The 23718-nt window shown below is 41.7% G+C and overlaps 1 protein-coding gene across 1 annotated transcript in view; it reads left to right on the top strand.

Moving 5' to 3' along the window:
• Window positions 1–21836, top strand: part of LOC105105128 (cytochrome b5) — a 34478-nt gene extending 12642 nt beyond the window's left edge. The window contains exons 2-5 of the mRNA XM_010998899.3: window positions 12963–13091; window positions 15043–15072; window positions 18705–18739; window positions 20499–21836. Coding sequence (XP_010997201.1) covers window positions 12963–13091; window positions 15043–15072; window positions 18705–18739; window positions 20499–20580 — 276 coding nt within the window. The 3' untranslated portion in view covers window positions 20581–21836. The remainder of the gene's footprint in view (window positions 1–12962; window positions 13092–15042; window positions 15073–18704; window positions 18740–20498) is intronic.
• The last annotated feature ends 1882 nt before the right edge of the window (window positions 21837–23718 follow it).

Genomic DNA, 23718 nt, shown 5'->3' with positions numbered 1-23718 from the left:
CTATTTAAAACTCCAGAACTGGTGGACTTTGGGTCCACATTATATTACGTTTAATTACAAGGAGTTTTTCTATTGTTATCATATCATGTTATTTGTTTTTGCTCAGTTAAGCAAGCCCTTGGAGGGGATGACTTTGACCTGACGTGGCCTCATACTGCAGTGTAGTTCTGTATACCCTTCTGGGTTATTTTATAGGGACAGCCTTGTAGACAGACAGAGTCCTGAGATAGAAACATGGGTGTCCTCTGGATCTTCCTTAGCTGGTAAGGCCCAGGAACGCAGGGCAAATGACAACATTTCTTGGGGTCTAGAAGTGACAGAGATTTCCACACAAAGTCCCAAAAGGGAGATGTACGAAGAAACTTTAAGGCATCTTATCTAAAGTCACTTTGTACAGAAACGTGAAAATGGCCGCTTGCATGTTTGAAACAGAAAAAAGGGCGGGGAGATTGAACTATACCTCAAAGCCCGGTGTTCTGGTCCTGCTCCTCCATGAACTGGCAGTGTGACATTGGGCTTAGCATCTCGGGGCCCAAGTTTCTCCACCTATGAATTTAAGGCTGTTGGGTCTCTGAAGGTTTTTTTAAACTCTGAACTTCTGTGATTTAAACCTTCAGCCTCCCCTTTTGAGTTAAGATCTCCTGACTTTTATGCTTTTGATGCTGTGTTCACACATGAGGTAGAGGATGGCCTGACTTTCAGGAAGCTGAGAGTGGCTTATTAAGGCTGGAACCTTTGCGGGGGAGGGTATAGCTCAGTGGTAGAGTGCGTGCCTAGCATGCACAAGGTCCTGGGTTCAATCCCCAGTACCTCCACTAAAACAAAAAAGCAAAAAATCACCTAATTACCTCCCCCCAAAATAATAAAAAAATTTTTTTAAAGTCCTAAAAGAAATAAAAAGTTGAAAAAAAGTCTAAAAATAAGGCTGGAGCCTGTGGACAGGTAGAGGGGAAGAGAGGGGTTTGGAGGGGCCACGCTGTGCTGCGCACTGTCAGATCCCCCACGCCAGTGTGCTGTTCAGTGTATCTGGACTTTGAGCCTCTCTGTTCTAACGATGACAGGCTTACCCAGCGTTTTGTCATGTCAGTCTGCTCTTTGGGGACCCATAGTGGGCCTTGTTATCTTCCACTTCACCCTAGCTCTCAAGGCCCTACATAATTTGGGCCACTCTAACCATCCAGCCTTTATTAGGGTTCTCCAGAGAAACAGAACCAATAGGAGACACTCACATGCACTTCATATATATGAAAAGATTCATTGTAAGAAGTTGGCTCTCAGGATTATGGAGGCTGAGAAGTACCCCCAGTCTGTCATCTGCAAGCTGGAGACCCAGGAAAGCCGGTGGAGTAGGTGTCTGAGTCTGAAGGCCTGAGAACCAGAGGAGCCAGTGACATAAATCCCAGTCTGAGGGCAGGAGAAGAGATGAGATGTCCCAGCTCAAGTAGTGAAACGGAGAAACAGGTGAATTCCTCCTTCCTCCACCTTTTGTTCTGTTCCCGCCCTGGATGGATTGGATGGTGCCCACCCATCTACTCTGCTGAGTCCACTGATTCGAATGCTAATCTCTTCCAGAAGCGTCCTCCTAGACACACCCGGAGATAATGTCTCACCTGGGCATCCCTGGACCCGAGTTGAGCTGACATGTAAAATGAGCCATCACACAGCCTCTGCTGTTTGGCTGTATTCACACTTCTCTCCTCACTCACCCCGAGCCGTGCATGTGTCACCAGTAAGCCTTCATTCCTGCTCGAATTTCCTTGAGCTTATTCCTCCTTATCTACTCTGCTTATTCCAATTCCAACTCGACTAAAGCAGCCTAGACTACTTTTTTAAAAAAGCTTCTACTTTTCTAGACATCTACTCAGTTCAGTCGACAGTTAAGATGGTCCCTTAATTGTAATGTCTGTGGAAAGCATTGTCCTAATTTGGTTTTAAGTTTCTTGACACTCGGAGCTATGTTTATCCACGTCTTTTATGTGTTCAGGACTTTAGAACTGTGCCTACCACCTGGTATTTTTTTTTTGACAAAATGATTCATGTAGTAATTAGAGTTCATCTCAGGAGAACCCTCAAATAACTGTACTTGAACAGATTAGAAGTTTATTCATATGTCATGAAGAAATGGGCTCTGCGATCCAGGTCTGGTGTGTTAGCTGTGTTCCGTCAGGCCCTCAGGGGGCTACCCTTCCAGCTCACTTCCCACCCATCCCCAGGGTCTGGCCCTCACCTCTGTGTTCAAAGGCAGCATTCCCATTCTAGCAGCAAGATGAAGGAGGGGATGAAGAGCAAGGAAAAAGGGGCACTCCACTCTGAAGGGAAGACTTCTGGAAGGTTCTCCTGACACTTCAGCTCATTTCATTAGCCAGAATTTAATCACATGGCATACCCAGCTGCAGGGGCATCTGGGAAAATCTCTATTCTGAATTTCCCAGCTAAAAGTTTGTGTTGGGGGTAGGGGGTGTCAAGTGGTATTTGAGGATGAACATTCTAGCAGTGGTGTATAAGATGGTTAAGAATGGGCTGAGGGACTGGAGCTATGCACTTGATTAGATGCACTCCTGGTTTTAGTTACAAGAATGTAAGGCTTTCCTTTCACAGAACAAAACCTTCTAACCTCTGATTTTGAAATTTTATAACTTGTCTTTCCAAAGCTGCTAAAATGTAGGAATTCTAGCAGTTAAATTCAAAGACTAAGCAAAACATATAGTTCTGTATCAAGCCTAAGAGTATCTCATTTATGAAATTATTTGTGTCAGGGAGGAATATATCTAGCAAAGATAATTTCAGAAAGATAATATATACCCATTTTATAATCCAAGAAACTATAAATGGCCATAAAAACAAACAGCAGGAGTGCAGAATGGGCCTGGAGGGTATTTTCACTTGATTATCAGTTTCTGAATTAATAGTAGTTGCAGGCTGTGAATTTGAATCTAGAATGACTTTGACTTTAACCACAACATCTTCTCTCTGATTAAGATTATGGCCTTCATATTGAGAATTTATTTATTGGAAATAATCTGTATCAGGGGTGGCATCTGTTTATCTTTTTTTTTTTATTTCTTTTCTACTGAGTTTTTAGTTTTTTTTACATTTTTTATTGAGTAATAGTTATTTTACAATGTTGTGTCAAATTCTAGTGTACAGCACAATTTTTCAGTCATACATGAACCCATATATATTCATTGTCACTTTTTTTTTTCTCTGTGAGCTACCACAAGATCTTGTATATATTTCTCTGTGCTATACAGTATAATCTTGTTTATCTATTCTGCATTTTAAAATCCCAGTCTGTCCCTTCCCACCCCCCCCCCCCCCTTGGCAACCACCAGTTTGTATTTTATGTCTATGAGTCTGTTTCTGTTTTGTATTTATATTTTGTTTGTTTTCTTTCTTTCTTTCTTTCTTTCTTTTTTAGATTCCTCGTATAAGCGATCTCATATGGTATTTTTCTTTCTCTTTCTGACTTACTTCACTTAGAATGATCCATGTTGCTGCAAATGGCATTATGTTGTCGTTTTTATGGCTGAATAGTATTCCATTGTATAAATATACCATCTCTTTATTTAGTCATCTGTTGATGGACATCTAGGCTGCTTCCATGTCTTGGTTATTGTAAATAGTGCTGCTATGATTTTGGGGTGCAGCTGTCATTTTGAAGTAGGGTTCCTTCTGGATATATTCCCAGAAGCGGGATTCCTGGGTCATAGGGTAAGTCTATTCCTAGTATTTTGAGGAATCTCCATACTGTTTTCCACAGTGGTTTTCCTTGCTTCCCTCTCCCACTCTTAATGACTTAGATGTCTTCTTTTACAATTTTGTGTTTATTCTTTTTGTAATTCGTGGCAGCTATCTCCTTTCCAGTTATGAGTTTCTCATTTTTGTAGCATCCTGCTTCTTTTCTATTTAGAGTAGACCTGTGAATATTTCTTTTAGCATGGGTTTAGTGTTGCTAAACTCTTAGTTTTTGCTTGTCTATGAAGTTCTTTGTCTCTTCTTCTATTCTAAAGGATAGCCTTGCTGGATAGAGTATCCTAGGCTGCATCTTTTTTTCATTCAGGACTTTGAATATATCTTGCCGTTCCCTTCTGGCCTGTAGTGTTTGTGTAGAGAAATCAGCTGAGGGCCTTATGGGGGTTCCCTTGTAACTCACTCTTTGTTTTTCTCTTGCTGCCTTTAGGATCATTTCTTTATCCTTGACTCTGGCCATCCTGATTATGATATGTCTTGGTGTGGGTCTGTCTGGGTTCTTCCTGTTTGGGACCCTCTGAGCCTCCTGTACTTGGATATCTGATTCCTTTAGGTTTGGGAAGTTTTCAGTCATGATTTCTTCCAATACCTTTTCAATCCCCTTTGTTCTTTCTTCCCCCTGTTTATCTTTTTTTATCTTGCCAGTTTTTATGTATCCATTTTTTGTGTATTATTACTACTATTTATTATTTAACATACTATTAACTCTGAAGTAGAATTTTCCTATAATGAAAAAAAAAATCCTTCATCCTATGGAATCGCTAATAATGTGTTTATTCCTTTATTTAGCATTTCCCTTGGCCTCATTGTAAAAAGGATTTGAAGCATCACTCTTCTTATGTTGATTTTAGAATTCTTGGCCTTTTAGCATACAGAAGTGATCCAAGACCTTGCCTTCTTCATTGACTGTGCTTATTCTGTACCCGACCCCTGATGTATTTGCACTGGTAAAGCACCTTCTGCTGTTTTACTCTGATATTCTTTTTGTTTTTTTTTTCCCCCTGTGTATAGGAAATTAGACTCTTATTTTTGTTGGAAAGAAGTTACATGTTGTGTGTGGTCTCTCTCACTACTAGGTATCACTGCAGTGGAGAATATTTGGTAGTTAGAGGATAAGGTGCAATGAGAAGACCTTCTAGAGACTGACCTTTGCCTCTTGAATAGTGTGGTGTGGCACTGATGGACCACAAGAGCATTGCCCATCGGGTTTGGGTCACACCTTTCTTTGTAATGACCTAGGAGATAAACCATTGAGCTCCATAGCTTTAAATGGGCCATGTGTCTTCTTGGTGAGATTCTTGGAACTGTGGTTGTGAATGACGCTTATCATAAGGTCTCGAAGGGGAGGCTCTGAGTATGAGGTTAACCCTGATAGCTTTGCTATCTCTCCTGAAGGAAGCAATCCCAAGAGCACTTGAGCGCCACCTGCACTGCGTGTTTATTCAGATTAAAGCAAATTCTTACCAGTAGGTCATATTTGGAAAGAGAAGGGTGGGTGGGATCATGGCTAGGCCAGCTTTGTAAACCAAGACTAACATGTTCGTCATTGGTTTTAAGTGTGTGGATTTTTCATAGCAGGTAACTCATCAGTGTTTACCTGAAAACACTGGCATTAATAGTAGGCACTATTAATTAAAGATGAAGTGAGAATCTGAGCTTCTTTCTGTTTGTTAGCATTGACCGAAGGACTAAATATTGCCTAATTCATTGTGGATATTTGGAGCCCAGTGAAGAAGAATTTATCGTTTGTATTATTTTCTTCCTTTTTGAGCTTTTACATTTTTTTAAAAACAGGATACACCTTTGAGGATTTTGATCATTAAGTACTACACAGGCTCTGTGAGTTTCATTAATTGGGGTGACCCCTTGCTAGGGGAGGGTGACCTCCTTCTTCCTATCAGTCATCCTGCATGATTGGCATATTGAGGGTTTCTTTGTTGCCTGCCCTCCAGCTGAAATGATCTGTCCTTTCCTTGAATTTTGATATTCATTTAGCACTTTTCCTTTTCTGCCTTATTTGTATTCCTCTCATTTTTGTATGTTTTTGGCAGACCCTTGACTTTGACAAATCCTCAAATTCACAAGCACAGTTATAACTGTGCTCCCCACATTAAATAAAGTATAACTGAAAAGCCTAAGACACCACTTCAAACCTTTAATGATTGTAAAAGGAGGACTAAAGTCATGAAACAATTTATATTAAGTTAATGTAAACCAAAGTAAACTAGTGTATGCCACGCAGGCATTTATTGCGTTGTCATGTTACAGGTGAGAACCTATTCTCACCTTGTGATGCCCTGCGGTTGATAAAATGGTAAAACAGGTCAGGCTTGATCCTAAAACCTGCCACAGAAAGGAGTCATTTGATCTGCAGCCATCTTCAGCTTTCATGGTAGCCTCTCCTTGGATGAATCAATTGACAAAAGCTTTTTCTTCCAAGGCACTTTGGTTTGTGCTGAACTCTTTCTTGTTCTAACCAATGACCCTTGACTGCGGGTCTCCTTGCCTTGAGAGGAGGCTCTGCCGAAGCTATGGGGTCACCTGACGCCACTGCTTCTTTTATCATCACACCACATAGAGAAGTGCTCCTTTCAACGTGTGAGCTCACCTTTATTCACACACACACAGAAAATAAATGTTCATGTGTTTCACTGCAAATGAAATGCCTTTTCAGTTTTCACCTAGATTGTCTCTGTCTCTTGAAAAATGTGTTGCATATAGCTACACTTTCTAATCCAGTAGCTAGTAGACAAAAATGGCTAGTTAAATTTAAATAAATTAAATAAAATTCACATTCTGTTTTTCAGCTCCATTTCAAGTGTTCAGAGGCCACTTGTCATTACTGGCCACCATGTTGGACAGTTTAAATATAGAAATACTTCCATCATTGCAAAAAGTTCTAGGACAGCACCGGTCTGGAGTACTCGCTAGAGCAGCGTTTGCGAAGGTGTCATATTTTTGTTAGTTTCTATTCAGATAGGGCACTTGGTGGAATCGTTTACATCACAATTCTAAGCCATTTGTGAATTCACATCTTACTGGAAACCAAATTTCTAATGTCTGGCAGCAAAACTGTATTTCCTGGTTTTCTTTTCACTTCTGTCACCAACAGGTGGCTTTTTAAAGAGTCATTTGTCACAAGAAAATCAAAGCTTTTATCACAATAGTAACAAAAGACGCTGCATGGTGAAGAAGAAGTTGAGATCATCAAAGTGCTCTGTGATATGAACGCTGGGGCGGCTGGGGCAGCACTCTCAGTAGCTCAGTGACCATTCACTCCTGCCTCTCAGGGAGAGTGGTTCAGATTCTTACTTTACTGGTGGTGTGTACTACTGTGTGTTTAGGACTTATTGCTTCACTCATGAGTAGTCAAAACCATGAGGCTGTATCAGTGAAAGCCAAGGTCTTTTCTGCATTATTTCGTTAATCTCAAATTATTTGCGTGCTTCTTCAGGATCCAGTCATGTTGATTTTTTCCCTGTACTTTGCATGTCCCACACAATGCCTTGCACGTAGTAGATACTCAGTAAATATTTTGATTAAATGAATTAAACAGCAATTGAATGTGAAATTATATGGTTTCTGAATGGTGAGGACTATTATAGTTTAGGAGAAGGAGCAGGGCGTGAACTGGAGTAGATGGAATGAGAAAGTTGTCATCAGGCACTTAACTGGTTGTGTGTACTAGTTCTAAGACCAATGTGTGATCATCCGTGCTTATCCCACTTCTTTGGCCCAGATTACTTAAAGCAGTTCTTTGTATCTGCCATGTGCCAGGCGTTGAACTAGGTACTGGGCAACAGTGATGAGCAAGACAGACCAAAGTCTCTGTGCTCACGAATCTTACATATAAATCGATTTAAATAGAACTACAGGAGTGCTGAGTGCTGTGAAGGAAGAAGCAAGGAGAGGGTGGAGACCATGGTGTGGGGGCAGGGCGGGCTCTTCTGGACAGGCGGCTCAGCAAAGGGCTCTGAAAAGCTGACATTTGAGCAAAGTATAAATGAGGGGTTGGATGAAATCTTACCAAAGTTTGAGAGAAGAACATTCCAAGCAGAGGCAAGTGTGAGGGTGCAGAGATGGGGAACTAGTGTGACAGGTCTTCGGGCCTGTCAGAAGCCTGTGTGGCAAGGATTCACATGGGGCCCTTGTAGGAAGTGGGAAGACTTTGGATATTTGCAAGTGTGGGGGGACCCATCACCTTCAGCCTGTCACTGAAGCATGTCTGTTTCGCTTTTCTCCATTACCTGTTACCTCTCTTAATTCTGCTATGACCAGCTACCCTGGACTAAGCTAACTTCTGAAAATCCTCCTGGCATTGTGGGGTTGACTGTGGAAGGATTGACAGGAGGCAGGAGACCAGTTAAGGGATGATTGTAGTTGTCCATGCAAGAGATGGTGGTGGTTTATTCTAAGGTGGTAGCCATGAAGTGGGGAGAGGTGGTTAGATTCTGCAGATTCTGGATATGTTTTGAGGGTAGCCAGCTGGATTTGCTGATGGATCAGAGTGAAAAGGAATGAAGCTGGGCTTCTAGTTTTTGGCTGTAGCAACTGGATGCATGGTGGCAACATTCACTGAGGATGGAAAGACTCGGATGGAGCGTACTTTGAGGGAAACTAAAACATTCGATTTTGGTTACGTTTCATTCGGGTTGTGCATTAGACATCGGGTGAACAGGTGAGTAGGCTGTTGCCTGTGGAAGGAGCCTGGAGTTCAGGGGAAGCCTGGCGAACTGCACTCATTAGAGAACAGGTGATATTCTGAGTCGGAGGCTAGGTAAGGTCATCAGGGGAGCTAGACAGTGGGAGAGCCCCCAAAGACTGGGTGCTGGGGTGCTCCTGTGTTGAGACTTGGAGAAGATCAGGAGTGGCCAGTAAGGCTGAAGGGAAACTAGGAGAGCCTGTTGTACTGGCAGCCATGTGAGGAAAGTACTTCAAGGAGAAGAGATCTACTCTGCCAGCGCTGCTGGAAGCACTGATGGCTTGAGTGGTAGAAAGCCAGTTGTAATTCAGGACTTGGTAGCCAGCGTTACTGTTTGTACCGTAAGAATTTACCTCGTCTTTCTGAAAGTGTCCTTAGGAATGGGTGGAGGTTGTGACAGTTAAATGTCTTCTGAATTACGGACTATGCCAGTCTTTCATCTTTTAAAATATATTTCCTGTTTATTTTCCTGAAATAACCCTTAAATGCAAAAAGGTGCAAAAAGTGAAGGCTCTTTCTAGTTCTTTTATTGATATTCCTTGGTTTGTATCTAGAGATTCTCACATGCTGCCAGTGCAAGTGTATTGGGGGAACTTACAATAAGTGAAGGTTTCACAGAAGCGACAGGGAATTATTGGCTCACCAGATATGTGGACACAGTGTGTGGGAGGAACTATCTATCCCCTAAACCTGGTCTCCTTCCAGCCCGTTCCCAGCAACTGGCACCATCGTCCATTCGATGCTGCAAGCCAGAAATCTGAGTCATCATGCTGTCTCATCTCCCATCAATCACCTTCACGCCTACAGGATCCTGCTGACTGCTCTATCCGACACCCGTCCACACCTCCTCATTTCCACGTTGCTCCCAGCCTATGGTGGGCTACCGTCATCTCTTGCCTGGATTACTGTACTGGCCTTAGCGAAGAGTCTTCCCAGGTCCTCTCCTGCTCTCACAGCTGTTGTCCACTCCGAAGACCAGGTTATAGTTTTAAAACTAAGTCTGATTTTGTCATCTTCCTTCTTGGATCCACCCGATGGCTTCGCAGGATAAAGGCTGGAGGAATCCTTGAAGAGGCTGTGAGCCCGTGAGCCTGCTCGGCCCTCCAGCCTGCCCTTTCTCCGTGTTACACTCTTCACAGCACTGTGCTCTTTAGGGTCAGAATGTTGATTTTCACTTGCAGTCGTGCAGCCTGGGAGTATTTTTGTTGGATCCCTAGTGGGTTGTAAATCCCCCAGGAGCCGTGACCTCCTTTGCTCACTATTGCATCTGGCACACCTTGGTGTCTGGCACATGGAGACACTTAGTATGTGTGTTTGGAGTGAATTAACTTTAGCACATAGTAAGGCAAGTGGAAAATGGAATCTTCCTCCGGAAAAATGGGAGATTTTACGTTACAGGTATGGCTCTGGTGGGAATTTGGCCATGACTGCCCCCAGCTCTGTCCTTGTTGCGTCCTCCTTGCAGTCACTCCTGACGTTTTTTCTCTCTCTTGGGCTCTACGGCTGTCTGCCTGCATATGGTGCGATAAGTGGAGGTTCTGGCTAGTGGTGCTTTACTGGGACGGTTTTCTGGTACCAGCTGCACCAGTTTGGCTCAGACTCTTTAGGAGAAGTTCACCTCTTCTTGTTACCTGTAATCTTGCCTCCCTCTGACTAGGCATTTTGGTCTTTTCTTTAATCTTTCAGAAAATCCTCAGATAATCTCACTTGCCTATTCTTCTACTACTTTCCTTTTTCAAGGCCTTGACTTTTTCTTTGGCTCCCCTAAATTCTATAACCTGCCCTGAAGATGGGAGTATGTGTCCTGTGAGAGTTTCTGGACAGACATAGCAGACACAGACCATCTCGGAAAGACTAAGATGGTGCCAACAGCAGCGTTCCCAGTTTCTTTGTCGCTTTTGAGTGCTGGCAGGTAAGGAAGAGCATTTCCTTTAGTCTTCAGATGTGATGGGTGCTTATTCAACTGCAGCATGAACTTGCTCACGAGAGTGCGGACAGTGACGGGGTAAATGGCTGAGTGCCACACCATCATGATTTAGAGTTGGTTTCCTTGATGTGTTTTTGTCTGTCTCCCTCTCACTGCACGTAACAAGCCAGTCCCATATTTCTTACTGTCTTATCAAGACTTGAATTATTTTGCTCCAAAAAATCAATTTTTAGGCTTTTTCTTACTAATTGTTTAAAAAATCCTCAGGGTAGGGCCAAAGTATTTTAGCATCAATTCGTTCATTCTATACTGTATTTTTTCTTAAACAGTGGTCATTGAAACCAATATAACCTGAGATATTTCTCTCATTTTTTTTTCCCTTAGAAAACTGCCTTATAAGTGGCTTAGGCCAGGTGTAAATCATAAACAGATACATACATGCATGCATACGTACATATAGACACATACTTTTTTGTTTCCTGTGCCTGATTAGAAATTAAGTTGAGGAGTTGTTTTTTGTTTTAGGTGAAGGCTGTTGTGTTACTTTCTATGAAGCAGAATGTTTATTTTCTCTGGTATAGGACTTTAAAGATCAAACTCTATATTTTAAAAACTTGTCTAGTTTTATGATTGTTTATAAAAGGCCAATCTGTGTTTTTAACCTTGTTTAAGGTTAAGGCTGTAATTGGAAAATAATGATTTATTTTGGGAGATTTGTCTGTGATCCCATATTCTTAACAGGAACCAAAAGTTAAGGAACTCATGAGTGAAGCCACCCACACAGAAGGAACGACAGTCTGTGAATCTGTGTAAGTTGTGGGTGCCGAGTAAGTTAGTCATTTTGTGTCTCCCACGTTGTCGTGTCTGTGCATCTCAGGCTGTGCCTGAGAATAAACAGACTGTTTGAGAATCAGCAAACCATGTTTGTCATTGCCACAGCCTTGGAGATGCACCAGGCAGCTTCAGGTGGGCTCTCACAGTGCACCTCCAGGGTGGCTTCCCGTGTTTAAGTGGACTGTAATATTCCGTGCCCCTAGTGGAAGACTTGCAAAGAAGTTTGGAAATGCCTACAGGATGAAACGTTATGTAGCCATGTAAAAAGTCGTATTGAGGAAAGATACTCAGTGACATTGGAAAATATTTAATAAAAGTGCTGGATAATATTTACTGGTCATTTTAACACATACAGTAACACATTTAATCCTCAAAAACTAAATGATAAGTACCATTGTTTTCCCAAGTTCTCACGGTAGTAGTAACCACTAGGCAATACTGTCCCCAGACTATGTATTATAATCTGCTTTTCATCTAACAAAACCACATGCCTTAGGTAATGATCACAATTTTCTTTTAAAAATTAGTTACACGTTTACATACATGTATAACCAGCTTTCTCTAGATGGTAAGACTGTGGATGATTTAGGTGATCTTTATGTTCTTTTTTGTGCTTTCCAATATTTATGGATAACTTTTGCAAATAGTAGAGAAAAAAATAAGTAGATTCCTTTAGTGCTAGATATGTTTAAACAAGGTAGAAGGAGAAACGGGTTTCAAAACAGAATGCTTGTTCACTCTTCTGTAGTCTTAGGTGCCTCTGTGTACTCCATTAACCGAGAGATCAAGCTTGCAGTCAGTTATTAGGGGAGAATTGTTTTGTTCCATTACTGGACACTTGTAGGTGATTTGCAAGGACAGGGTGAATTTGACCTAAGACGAGGTTTTTTTTTTCCCCCTACAGAAGTATTTAGGATGATATAAGCAAGCACTTACTTTCTTTTTACTTGTCTGAGAACCCCTTCCCTCAGTCTCTAAACATCTTCATCTGTATCTGTGACTGGGCCGTGCTCATCAGTCCTCTGTCCCAGCATAGCGCATCCTTTGTTGCACCAATTAAAGCAGCTAAGAGCCCTGGAATGCTTTAATTCCACAGGAGGCTCTTTCCACCCAACTCCCCCGTGTAGGATTGGATTCTTTCTTTGCCTCTGTTCCCTATCCATAACATGTCCTATGGCAGCATCTTGAGCAAGTGACTACCACACTTGCTTGCTTCACTTTCTCTTCCTACTGGAGAGTAAGATCTGCAAAGGAACTCACCTGCCTGTCCAACAGGCTGGGTGCTGCTAAACTTGGCAGGCACACAGAGAGCTTTTCAAAGATGAATTATCACCTCAGGCATGATATGTCCACGCTTAGATGGAAGAAGTCAAAGGTCAAAGTATAAGACCCAATTAAAAATAGATTGGGTAAAGATTGAGAAAAGCTTGTACTGAGATTTTGAGAGCTTTATGAAAAAAGCAAAGAGGACATTCCCAAAGGATTAAAAATGTGTGCCCTCTGCTTTTATTACCATGTGAATAACCAGGAAATGAGCATTTTACTATTGGAGAAAGGGTCTTCTGAACTTTCAAGAAGGAAATTGAATACAAAAGAGTGGTTTTCACCTATGTTATGAGCGAGTTATACTTCCACATTGTCATCTGTGACTTCTAAAGTAGCCTATTTGGTTCAGTAAACTGGCCATTTTCTCTTAACTCATTTGCCTAGAAAAATATTTAATTTTTTATCTATCTGTCCTCTGAACAGCATCCTGGTGGGGAAGAAGTCTTAAGGGAACAAGCTGGAGGTGATGCTACTGAAAACTTTGAGGATGTCGGGCACTCTACAGATGCTAGAGAATTGTCCAAAACATTTATCATTGGGGAGCTGCACCCGGTAAGCACCTTTGTGGGGCCTTGTTTCTCTTTAAGGCTATGGGTTGACCTTACTCAAATCTGTAGACTTGCATATTACAAAATTTTAAAAGGAGTAAAGCAAAAAACTTTAGAATACCATTTTTGTCATAAATACATTGACCAGAAATTTCTTTGCATCCTATGGTTGCATTTTTCACCAGCACTTAGGATCTTCTCATCCCAGGGTCATGTCCTGGGGACAGGGCATCTCAGAGTCTGAAGTATCCCTGAGCAGCAGATCTTAGAAGGTAGAAGTATAGACCCAGAATAGTTCTATTTTTAATTTTTTTTTGACCAAAGTATTTTTCTTAAAAAAAAAAAATAACCCTTTCTAATTTTCTGCTTTCATTAGTGTGAGGATATTTTAATTCTAAAAAATGATTTAGAAAAAAAAAATCAGCTGTGTTAAATGAAAAGGCTCTGACTCCTGCACAGCCCACACATGGTCCTCCTCATTCTTCTCACTCTCCCTCAGACCTTTGAGGATATCATCTTTGGTGCCAGTCTATGGACTGACTTTGGGAAAACACAAGCCTGTTTCAGCTTTTATGTAAACCCAGGGCTATAATAGGAGTTTAGAATCTTCTGTGGCATTTTCAAATGACCATTTATAACTTCACTTATCCATCAACCAAAGTTATCAAGGATAGAGCTGCAAAGTTGGAGAGAAGTAGTGGAATTCTCTGAGCATCCAAAGCAGACAGATGGGTCCCTTCTAACTCTAGAGAGTGCATGGACCTCTCCTTTGAGCCAGTGAACACCTTTCTCCTTCCCCGGCTCGGGGCGCATTACCAGTGGCCAAACTGAAACGGTGGCGGTGCCGCCAGAAGTGGGCTCTCCGACAAGAAGGCAAATAGTCTTAACCACGGTGAGCACACGAGAAACCATATGAAAAGACAAAACACCGTACGAAACGTTTCATCGTGTGCGATTGATGTTTCTTGTAATGACCATGAATGCAGGAGAGCTTGAAGTAGGCTCTTTGCGGAAGTCCTGAAGGTAGGAAATCCGTTTTAGAGCAGTTTCCTTTGAGTGGGGAGGTGGTTCTTCTTGGTGGTAGGAGATGGTACTTTGAGAGAGTAAGCTTCCTTTATCTGGACAGTTTATTCGCCCACATATTTTCATCTTTATCTTTCTATTTCCCCAAAATGAAGTAATCAGACTATCAGAGAGGCTTTCCCTTAAAATGTTCCATCCTGTCCTTATTCTTTCCATTCCAAAGCTTGTTGGGGTAGAGCAGGTGAGTTTTCAGGCTGTGACTACAGCATCTCTGCCTCACCTGCCGACTGGGCTCACCTGTGGTCAGCCTCAAATGTACTTTATTTTGAATTGGCTCAGCTGGAAGTTTAAGTAGCTTATGACCCTCCAATTGGGAGACTGCAGGAATTCACTGAGGATGTCACACAGGTCACACACACACAAACCCCAAAGGGAATTTCAGAAGATAGAAGAGAAGAACCTGATTAGGTCTTAGCTGCTCCCTGAATTACAAATCAGGATCTAAGTCTAATAAGTGTGTGTACAGATCAGTGTGCACATTTGACTATCACGGCTATTCTAAACTTTGGAACTCTAGATCGAAATACCTCTTGGCACTTAATCTGCTATTAATTTTTGCAGTCAAATGGATCAAACTGTGTGTTTAACAACCTAGATAGAACCTGAAGTGCTAATTACTAAACAGTAATTTAAAAAAAAACTCAGTAAAAGCAAGCACTTTGGAAATGGTACTTTTGCAGATGTTTTTCCTTTCATATAATGTGCCCTTTTTTTTCAAGTCCTGTTTCTCCTTTGTTTTTTTTAATAGTCAGTTTACAATGTGTCAGTTTCTGGTGTACAGCATAATGTTCAGTCATACATTTACATACATATATTCATTTCTATATTCTTTTTGTAGTAACCTATAATGTATCTTATTTTTTTAATTGCAGGATGACAGATCAAAGATAACCAAGCCTCCGGTAAGTGTGGTCTTCTGCAGTACTCGGTGACTATAGTTAATCTTCACTGTATTTCGTACCCATCAAACTGGAGGGCAAAGGTCATTTACTTACCTGAGTCCAGCACAGGTCTTTCTAGGTTAGATGAAGATGTAACCTGTTGGCTCAACAAAATTTATTTGTTTAGACCCATCATTATATTTCAGTAGGATAGTTTGTATGTTCTCTTCACAAGACTCTCAATACTTAAAATAATTTTTTCATCATAATTACCAACAGATGCCTTTTGAAGAGCTACTTTTTATAAATAGTACTGTGCTTCTAACTGAAAGATTTGACACAAGGCTTCTTTTCAGAGAAGTGAAAATCTGAGCAGAGGTCTTAATACTTTGGCAGGGGGAGGGTATAGCTCAGTAGTAGAGTGTGTGCTTGGCATGCAGAAGGTCCTAGGTTCAATCTCCGGTACCTCCATTAAAAAATAAATAAACCTAATTACCTTCTCCCTAAAAATAAAAAGATTTTTAAAATTAAATAATTAAACTTTTGAGGACACTAGCCATGTCTTCTCATCTCCATGTCTCTGGGACATAGTAGGTGTTCAATAAATATTTGTTGGTTGAATTTAATGCTAATTAAATAATAACTTTTTGATGCATTTTTTCCTTAGGAAAGGAAAATCTAGTAATGGTAATTTTATGCCCTGGTTCATTAGCACTCCTCTCAGCTGACCAACTCACTTAGACGACTGAGTCCCTTTTTGAGGCTACTTTTTGGACAACTGAAATTCTGCACAACATGAAGTTTTGCTTTTTCTCCAGTCTGTCGGGGAAAAAGTAATTTTTCCTGTTAGGTGTTCAGTATGTTAATCATCTTGGTGCTTATCATTCAGCTTTGGTAAAGCAAGGATTTGATAAGGCTCATTACATGAACTTAGAACTAATGTGGATCCAACCGTGTCCCAAACCATGATTCCTGTCAGCAGAAAGCACCGATTGGGACTAAATCTCTCACATAACTGCTTTACCTCTGAAAGACAGCCCCTTTCCTCCTTTAGAACATATGTGACTGGGCCAAGGAATGTGGGCCAAGAACCTGCTGTTTTTCTTAGAGGCCACAAGCCATCACAATGAAAGAACAAACATAACCACTTTTCTAGAGTTATCTTTCTTGTGCTTCTAGTTTATCAGAAGAAGAGAATGTCCTTCATTATTTCTTCTGCTGTGTCTGTATAACCACACCATCTGTCCCCAGGCTGATAAATGTATGCTGTGGTCTGAATTTTTGAAATGTTGCCTGCTTAAAAGATCTAGTTGAATTGTGAAATAAGATGCACCAGAGATTCTTAGCTTGAACCTGCCTAAAGGGAAACGTGCCAAGTTGTCAACTTAAGATATTTGTAGACACAGATCATGCATGTTTAAATAAGCAAATATATATCTATCAAATTTGCCTACATGGAGAGTATCAGTGGTGGCAGTATCTTTCCATGTTTGCAGTTTTCAAAGCCTTGCTGTATAAGTGACTTGATTTGGTTCTTGTGATATCCCTGGGGATCCATGGTCCTTTCAGGGAACGTGAGACAGTGAAGCTCAACCCGATTCCAAGCCTTGACCTTGTTGAAGGTCACTGCAGAACCACACCGAGCACCCACTTTAGGCTCAGTGGTTGCAAGTCTCTCAAGCCTCTGTAGGCTCTAGCCTTTGCGTGGAAGGCATCACTGCCTCAGAAGTATTTTGGGGAAAGCTCTCCAATGAAGGAATGGGCTAAGTTAGATGAACTTATAAATGAGATGACTTTGCCTTGCAAAAGCCTGATGGTCTTTGCATGCCTATATAGAGAACTTACTATGTGATAATTTAATCGTTAACCTTTTTCTGCTTGAAATTGAACCCTCAAGGTCACGGAGTGAACAGGAGGCAGAGCCTGTAACAAAGACTGGAGTCTTCTCTCCCTGTTTATTGACATACTTGGTAGTTACATTCCAAAACCCACCCGAGGTCCAAGTGCCAAGTGGTAAATCAGATTTAACTCTGAAGCACCCCTGGGTTAAGAGCCTATCAGGTAGTGAGCAGTCAGAAATGTATATGATCTGTTAAAGCTCAGCTCTCTGGGGGATAATTGTGCCTGGCGGTGATGACGTGCCAGCAGGACATTAGTGCTCATGGTGACAGTGACAGTGGAGGATGGCAGGCCAGCTGCTTTTCGTACAGAATTATCCACATGTCTGGCGAAATGCATGTGCTCAGTATAACGAAGTAACAGATCCACGTTTGCCTTCTGTTGACTTTTTCAGGCTTAACTTTCTAGTGCGACAGTAACATTTTACCTTGAATGAACTGTTGTATTTGTTTCAGAATTGATTGTGTCTTCCTTCTAACAAATAATAATTTCTCATTGTCCAATTACTTCTAGTAATCCTTGTTAATTTTATTTATCTGTACAAAATTTGAAAACTAATCTTGTAGTGGTTACAAATACTTTTTGTAGTCTCTAAGATTTAATGTTGCTTAAAAAGATAATAAATGTGAAGTTTTCTTTTGAAATGACTTGTTTTTTTTCCCTCCTCCTGTGTCAGGAGTCTTAAAGGTCATGTTTCCAGGTTGGTGGGTCTCATAACTGCTTTGCTTGCCCCTCCCTGAAAGGTTTCTGCCTTTTCACGGGAGGGTCTTTAACGCGCCTTGCTGTGTGTAGCTTTGCCTCACTACAAACCGCTGATTGTTTTGCTACTGGTTTTTTAACTTGTGCTTTGGAAAACAAGAGAACTCTGCTTGTTTTTGGCTACCTTCCTTTGAGGCACTAACACTTTTGCTGGTGTGGAGCTTCAGGAGAATGCTTCTTAACACGTTTTCAGGCCCAGAAAAGCTTCCATTCTCACTAGACCTTAGTTATCCAGCTATTTGGGGAAGCAGACATCCTAGAGCCATCCATAGTTCACTTTCACAGTACTGACAGGAGGGACCTCAGTGCTGGGAAGTAAAACAAGCTGCAATCATGAAACACCCTGGCATTTGGAGGTTTCTTGGTGGGTGACAGTGTGAAGTAAGCCTCTGAGGCTTCCAGTGTCTTTCTGGAGCCTTCTTGCCATAGTTAAAGAAGGCCAGGAAAACTAGTCTAGAGTGTTACAATGTAAATGACACTTACTCTTTTCTTTTTGGCCAATATATCTTATAATCTGAGTACACTTTTACTTCATCAGTTATTTTATTAAATCTCATATGTTTTGTTGAACGTTTCATTCATGCTTTCAAAGAATGGAACTGCTCTCTTTAAAGGTAATGATAGGTTCTGTGTATGTGTAAATGAAACCTGTGTTCAGTTTCTACATTAAAGTATTTAGATGTCTATTGTGTGCAGAATATTTTAGGTAGCCCATTAATTTTTAACATTTTCTTTCAAATTATCTAGGTTATGTTCATAAATAATTTAAATATACGTCATTCTTAAATTTTTTTCTTCTGAAAAAATGGTGAAATTTTGGGCATTTAGATGAAAAGACATTTATGATACAATTTTTCCTTTCAACGTTTTTTGAGGACTGCACTGAATAAGAAGTGAATTGAATAACCTATTGTGATCTTGTTTTAAAACAGGTTTTAGTCAATTTTATGTGTACTCATATGTTCCCTTTAACTCACTTTTTCTCTTGGTTTCAGGAGACTCTTATTACTACTGTTGATTCTAATTCCAGGTATGTGGTAGTTTTCTTTCAAAGCATTATTGTGATTAGAAGGCTCCTAGAACAAGGGTTGATCTGGGGGCCTCTCCCCTCATCTGAGGAGCCTCTGATCCCAGGCTCCCACTGTGCCCCTCTAGCGGACACCCCCAGGGTCATCTCCACTAAGCACCCAGACTACACAGGGCCTTCCCTCCTAAACTGTCAGACAGCTCAGACCATGGACACTCTTCAGAACAACCACAGGTCTCACCCTCCAGCTGCATCTGCCTTAAGGAGCAGAACAAACCCACTCTCCTTTTCCCGCACGGCAGTCCTGTGACCTGGGCAATCTTTTAATCTCCAGACACAACATTCTGTTTTCTTCCTCACCAGATATGTGGTCAGTTTCTTAAATTGTCGTGATTATATCTCCCTAAGCGTGGCTCAGTTTTCCCTTCCTCCAGTGGGCCCTAGAGTTGAACCCAGAAATCCAAGTGTGTAGCATGAATCTCTTGTTCTAGGGACTAGATTCATTTATTATAGTCCAAGATCATACTGACATTTTTGGCAGCTCTATCATACTGATTTGTATTATTACCATCATATGTATAAATAAACAAATATACATATATATATATTTGGACCCAAGATCAAAGCCACACTCCTGCCTGTTCTGTTTCTCCCTCTTGGATACCACTGCCCCCAGCTGTCGGTGTTCTGGTGTGTCCCCTGCAGTGCTTCCCTTGCTTTTCACTCAAATGTCTCCTTCTAAAATGGAAACTGAAAATCCACCAAGATGAAATTTACACTTATAGTCCTTTTGCCGTTAAAATCATTATATTGAACTTGGTCTTTGAATGGGTTGACATGTAAAGAGTATTGAAGGATAAAAAGTTTATGACGGAAAATCTATGTATATGTAGGTGTTACCTGTCTCTATTCAAATTCTAAAACCTACATATTAATTTGTTTTCCAAGAAATTATAGGTTCAAATCTATATTGAAAGTCTTCCTAGCTCTGCCCCTGATTTGATTCATAGTCTGTCATTTATAGTAGATCAAAAATTCTGTGCACCGGGACTGAACGAAGACTAAATGAGGGATTTTTGTGACTTTACAGCTGTGGACCACAGATTAAGTAGTTGGGGCGTGCTGTTTCTTAACTCTTTAAACCTGCCACACACGTGGGAAGATTAGATTTTCAAAACAGAATCACAGAGGGAAGAGCTGTGATGCTAGCAGCAACCTTAGTAATCATATGCCTCAAACTCCCAAATTTTATAGCTCAGGGACATGATTTGCCCTTGGCTGATAGAGCTTGCTTGCTGACGGCTCTCCCGAGATGAGAACCTTGATCTTCTGGTTCTCAGTTCAGTGTGCCATTTTTCAATTCTTAATTAATGGATGTAATTAGACTAAAACCTGTTAAGAATATTCACTTTTGTGAACTTGTGGTACTTAACCCAGATCTGGTGTCCTTTTGATAAGTCACTAGTCTTAGGTGGCGTCTGTTGTGGGGGTGATTCATAGCTTTGTGTAAGTGCACAGAAGTAGATGTAAGTGGACGGGGAAGTTGTTAGTTTTCTTACAAGGCTGGGGGCTAGAGCAGTTGCCAGTGTTCCCGGATGTGTGTTGTATGCATGTCACTTTCTGCAGCTCAGAATTACTTTTTCCCCCAAATAAGCTAGAAAGGTAATAAAAACGTGCCACGGTGGCCTTCGTGGTAGGAGGAGCAAAAGTTTTGAGTCCCTGCTCCAAACACCATGCAAGCATCATTGCTGTCTCTTTCCAGCTGGTGGACCAATTGGGTGATCCCAGCCGCCTCGGCACTGGTCGTAGCCCTGATGTATCACCTCTACACATCGGAAGACTAAACACATTCTCAGAAGCCGACGAAAGCAAAGATTGCTTTGGCCCCAGGAGAAAGAAGCCACCGTTAACTGCTTTGACTGACAGAACCCTTCACCTGAAAATAATCTGAATACACCTGTTCTGCTTTTCGCCTACATTAGACAAAAAACAAACCAAAAGGAACTGTTCTCCTATTTCTACTTTCGAAGTTTCAGAGTGTGCCTTTTTATTCTGATGTTCACATCACTATGTCATTTGCTTATTGTGGGCACGATCACTTAAACCATGCCATCGCCTTTGCCTGCCTGTTTGGTATAAAAGTGTCTCTAACGTGTAGAATCGGCTTGTTGGGCAGTCATTGAATGTGCTCATCATTCAGGCCCAAGTTGTCTGTGTGATGCGGGGAGGGGCACCCTTGATCTCTCCTTTTGTTGCTTCATCTAATTGAATAATCAGGTATTGGATGTTTCCAACGTAGTTCCCCCCCCCCCACGGAAATTAAGAAAGGCCCAGAAATAATAGCTTAAAGATTTCTAATAATTGTTCTACCTGAGCAATTGGATAGATGATAAAAAGAGAAAGTGTCCGGTAGGACCTACAAAAGAGACTCCATCTCTTCTTTGATTAAAAAACACTAACAACATAAAGAAAAGCCTGTGAACTATGAGGGAAAATTACCACTGTCCCTTCTCTCAGCTTAAAAATGTCATTCCAAAGAGCCTCTCACTTACACAGGTTCTACGGTTTTGCAGAGTCCTCCTTCAGAGGTGAAGATGCTCTATGTGCTCGCTCCTGTAAGGACATGCTGATTCCCTGATTTGTAAAAACACTTTTGAAAGGGATCGCGGGACATTTGGAATCTGATTGTTGGAGAAATTGGGGAACTCTGGTGTGGCTCCTGTGGGCCGATTCAGTCATCCCACCTCGGTTTGTTATTCTTTGCCCCATGCCTTCTTTAAAGGTGGAAACTTGGGAGGTGATTTTATAGACTCGACGTATTTTGTAGTTAGCGATGATTCTGCAAGTTTCTATCGGCGTGCTAGCCAACTGACGACCATGGAGTTCTTCAGAAATAACTAAAACACATCGGAAAGGAATTTTTTTAAAGCCTAGATTTTTATAATCAATAGCATGTATCAGCCTCTGCCTTTTTTGTCACTGAACTAACGTTAGAGTGGATGTAGGAGGGTGGTGGGGCAGGGTGGCCGTATCACGTGGGAAAATGCCTTGCAGAGGAATCCTTTGTTCAGATTTTAATAAACGTGTGCCTGAAACAGAATCATGCCTCTTGGACTGGACTTGAAAGTGCTCCAACGCACATCCCTCTGAGCTTTGACACATCCGCAGACAAGTCAGTAGGCTCTGACATAAACATGCTGTCGTGACCATTGAATCATGGATAGGTCAGTAGCTCACTGAAAACAGTTTGTGAGGCCTTTGTTCTGCTTTCTGATGCTTATGTATCAAGGATTTCCATCGGATGTTCCGCAGTTCTTCCTCTAGGATGGGAGAGCTGGCGGTTCACTGTCCAGACATGGGTTCAGCATTATAATGAAGGGTGTGTCTGGACATAAACAGTATAACCAGAGGGATTAAGGCAGGACACTCGTGCCTCCGCCTGCATTTGTACTCACACCTCCTCTCCCCAGATGTGTTCAGGTTCTCATGAGGCTTGAAATGACATGACAACCAAGGTTGCACTCCTTTGCCCAGCCTACACGTGCAATGAATGTGTCATGTCCCCCATCTGGATCTCCTAGAGGAAATCTTGCTTTAAGTTAGGATGAGATACTTGGTGTGTGAAATTTGGGCAAAGAGAATCGTAATTGTGATGTTTACAGTTAATAGCCACATCCTGCCCGTGCGCAGGAACCTGTGAGGCTGGCCTGACTCCTTTCTCCTCTTCTCTGCTTGCATTTGTGTTCTGTGTCACCTTATCCAGAGGCCCAGTCTGGTTTGGCTCCATGTCAGGGTGGAGAGCTCTGGTGCTGGGGATAGTACAGAGTCACCCTTGCGAGATGAGTGTCCACCCCTGTGCCAGCAGCATTAGCACAGGCAAGCTCTCACGTTGTCCCTGCCCTCAGCGAGCCTTACCACGTTCCTGCGAGGGGCAGGCAGGGCCTGATGGAGGGGTGGGGCTGGGCTTCGGTATCTGCTGTGTTCAGCTGCTCGGAGCTGGGCGACGGGGCAGGGGCAACAGGAGAGGAAGAGGTTTTATGCAGGAAGCCTGGAGTCAATCTCAGAAATAACAGGAAAGGACACAAGGGATTCCCACGGTGAATGAGTGGGGAGAGGGTTCATCTGGAGGCATATTTTGCAATCAAGAGACGTTTGAGAATTTGAGGTCACAAAATCATTATGTAAATTCTAAAACATAAACCACAGTTCCGCTTGGTTTTTGATTGTCAAAATATGAACATTTCCGTCAAGATAGAAAACGAACCCCAAGTTGTGGGTGGGAGTGATGTATCTGTCAGGGGAAGTGCTATGAACGTGAAGTAGGGAGCCCTTCTTCGCTGCTTCTCTCTGCTCTTGCTTCAGGCACCTTGTCTTCCTGGTCACTCCTTTTTCCTACCGAGGCAGGTGATGCAAAGAATCCTGTAAGTCATGAAATTCACTGTGGACCAGATAAAGCTTCTGTGAATTTTGGAAGTAGAATTTCCCATAAAAGCAAATTGTCTTAAGGAAGGTGGGCCCACAGGTGGGTTTCTGCATCTGGTGGTATTTGGAGGCTCTAGGACCAAGCTGAAGTTGACTCAAGGTTTTGGGTGGCCATGAAACAGTTATACTTCCAGGGCAGGGCTGTGGTGGACCCCACCATCACCATTCCCTTTAAAGAAAGAAGCAAGTGAAACAAGTTTGCTTTGTCTGCAGTGTAGGTCCTCCAGAAACATGGTGCAAAAGGTGCAATTGCAAAAGTTTCACCTTCAGCCCAAATAATTTAAGAAACCATTAAAATGACATGCTGTCAATTTTAGATTAAAAAATTCTATTTGCTTTAGTATTCTTGGCCACCATGGCAGAATTCTGGAAATAGCTGACAATTAGAAATTCTGGTAGAAGTAATTTGAAATTCACATGGTAATTTTAAGTGACATTTATCCTGTGGTGAACGTTCAACAACTTTGAAAACTATTATTACATTGTCCTAATATTTTATT

This window comes from Camelus dromedarius, chromosome 28, assembly GCF_036321535.1.
Source record: "Camelus dromedarius isolate mCamDro1 chromosome 28, mCamDro1.pat, whole genome shotgun sequence".
NCBI classification, from domain to species: domain Eukaryota; kingdom Metazoa; phylum Chordata; class Mammalia; order Artiodactyla; family Camelidae; genus Camelus; species Camelus dromedarius.
This window is presented reverse-complemented; position numbering and strand designations above follow the sequence as displayed.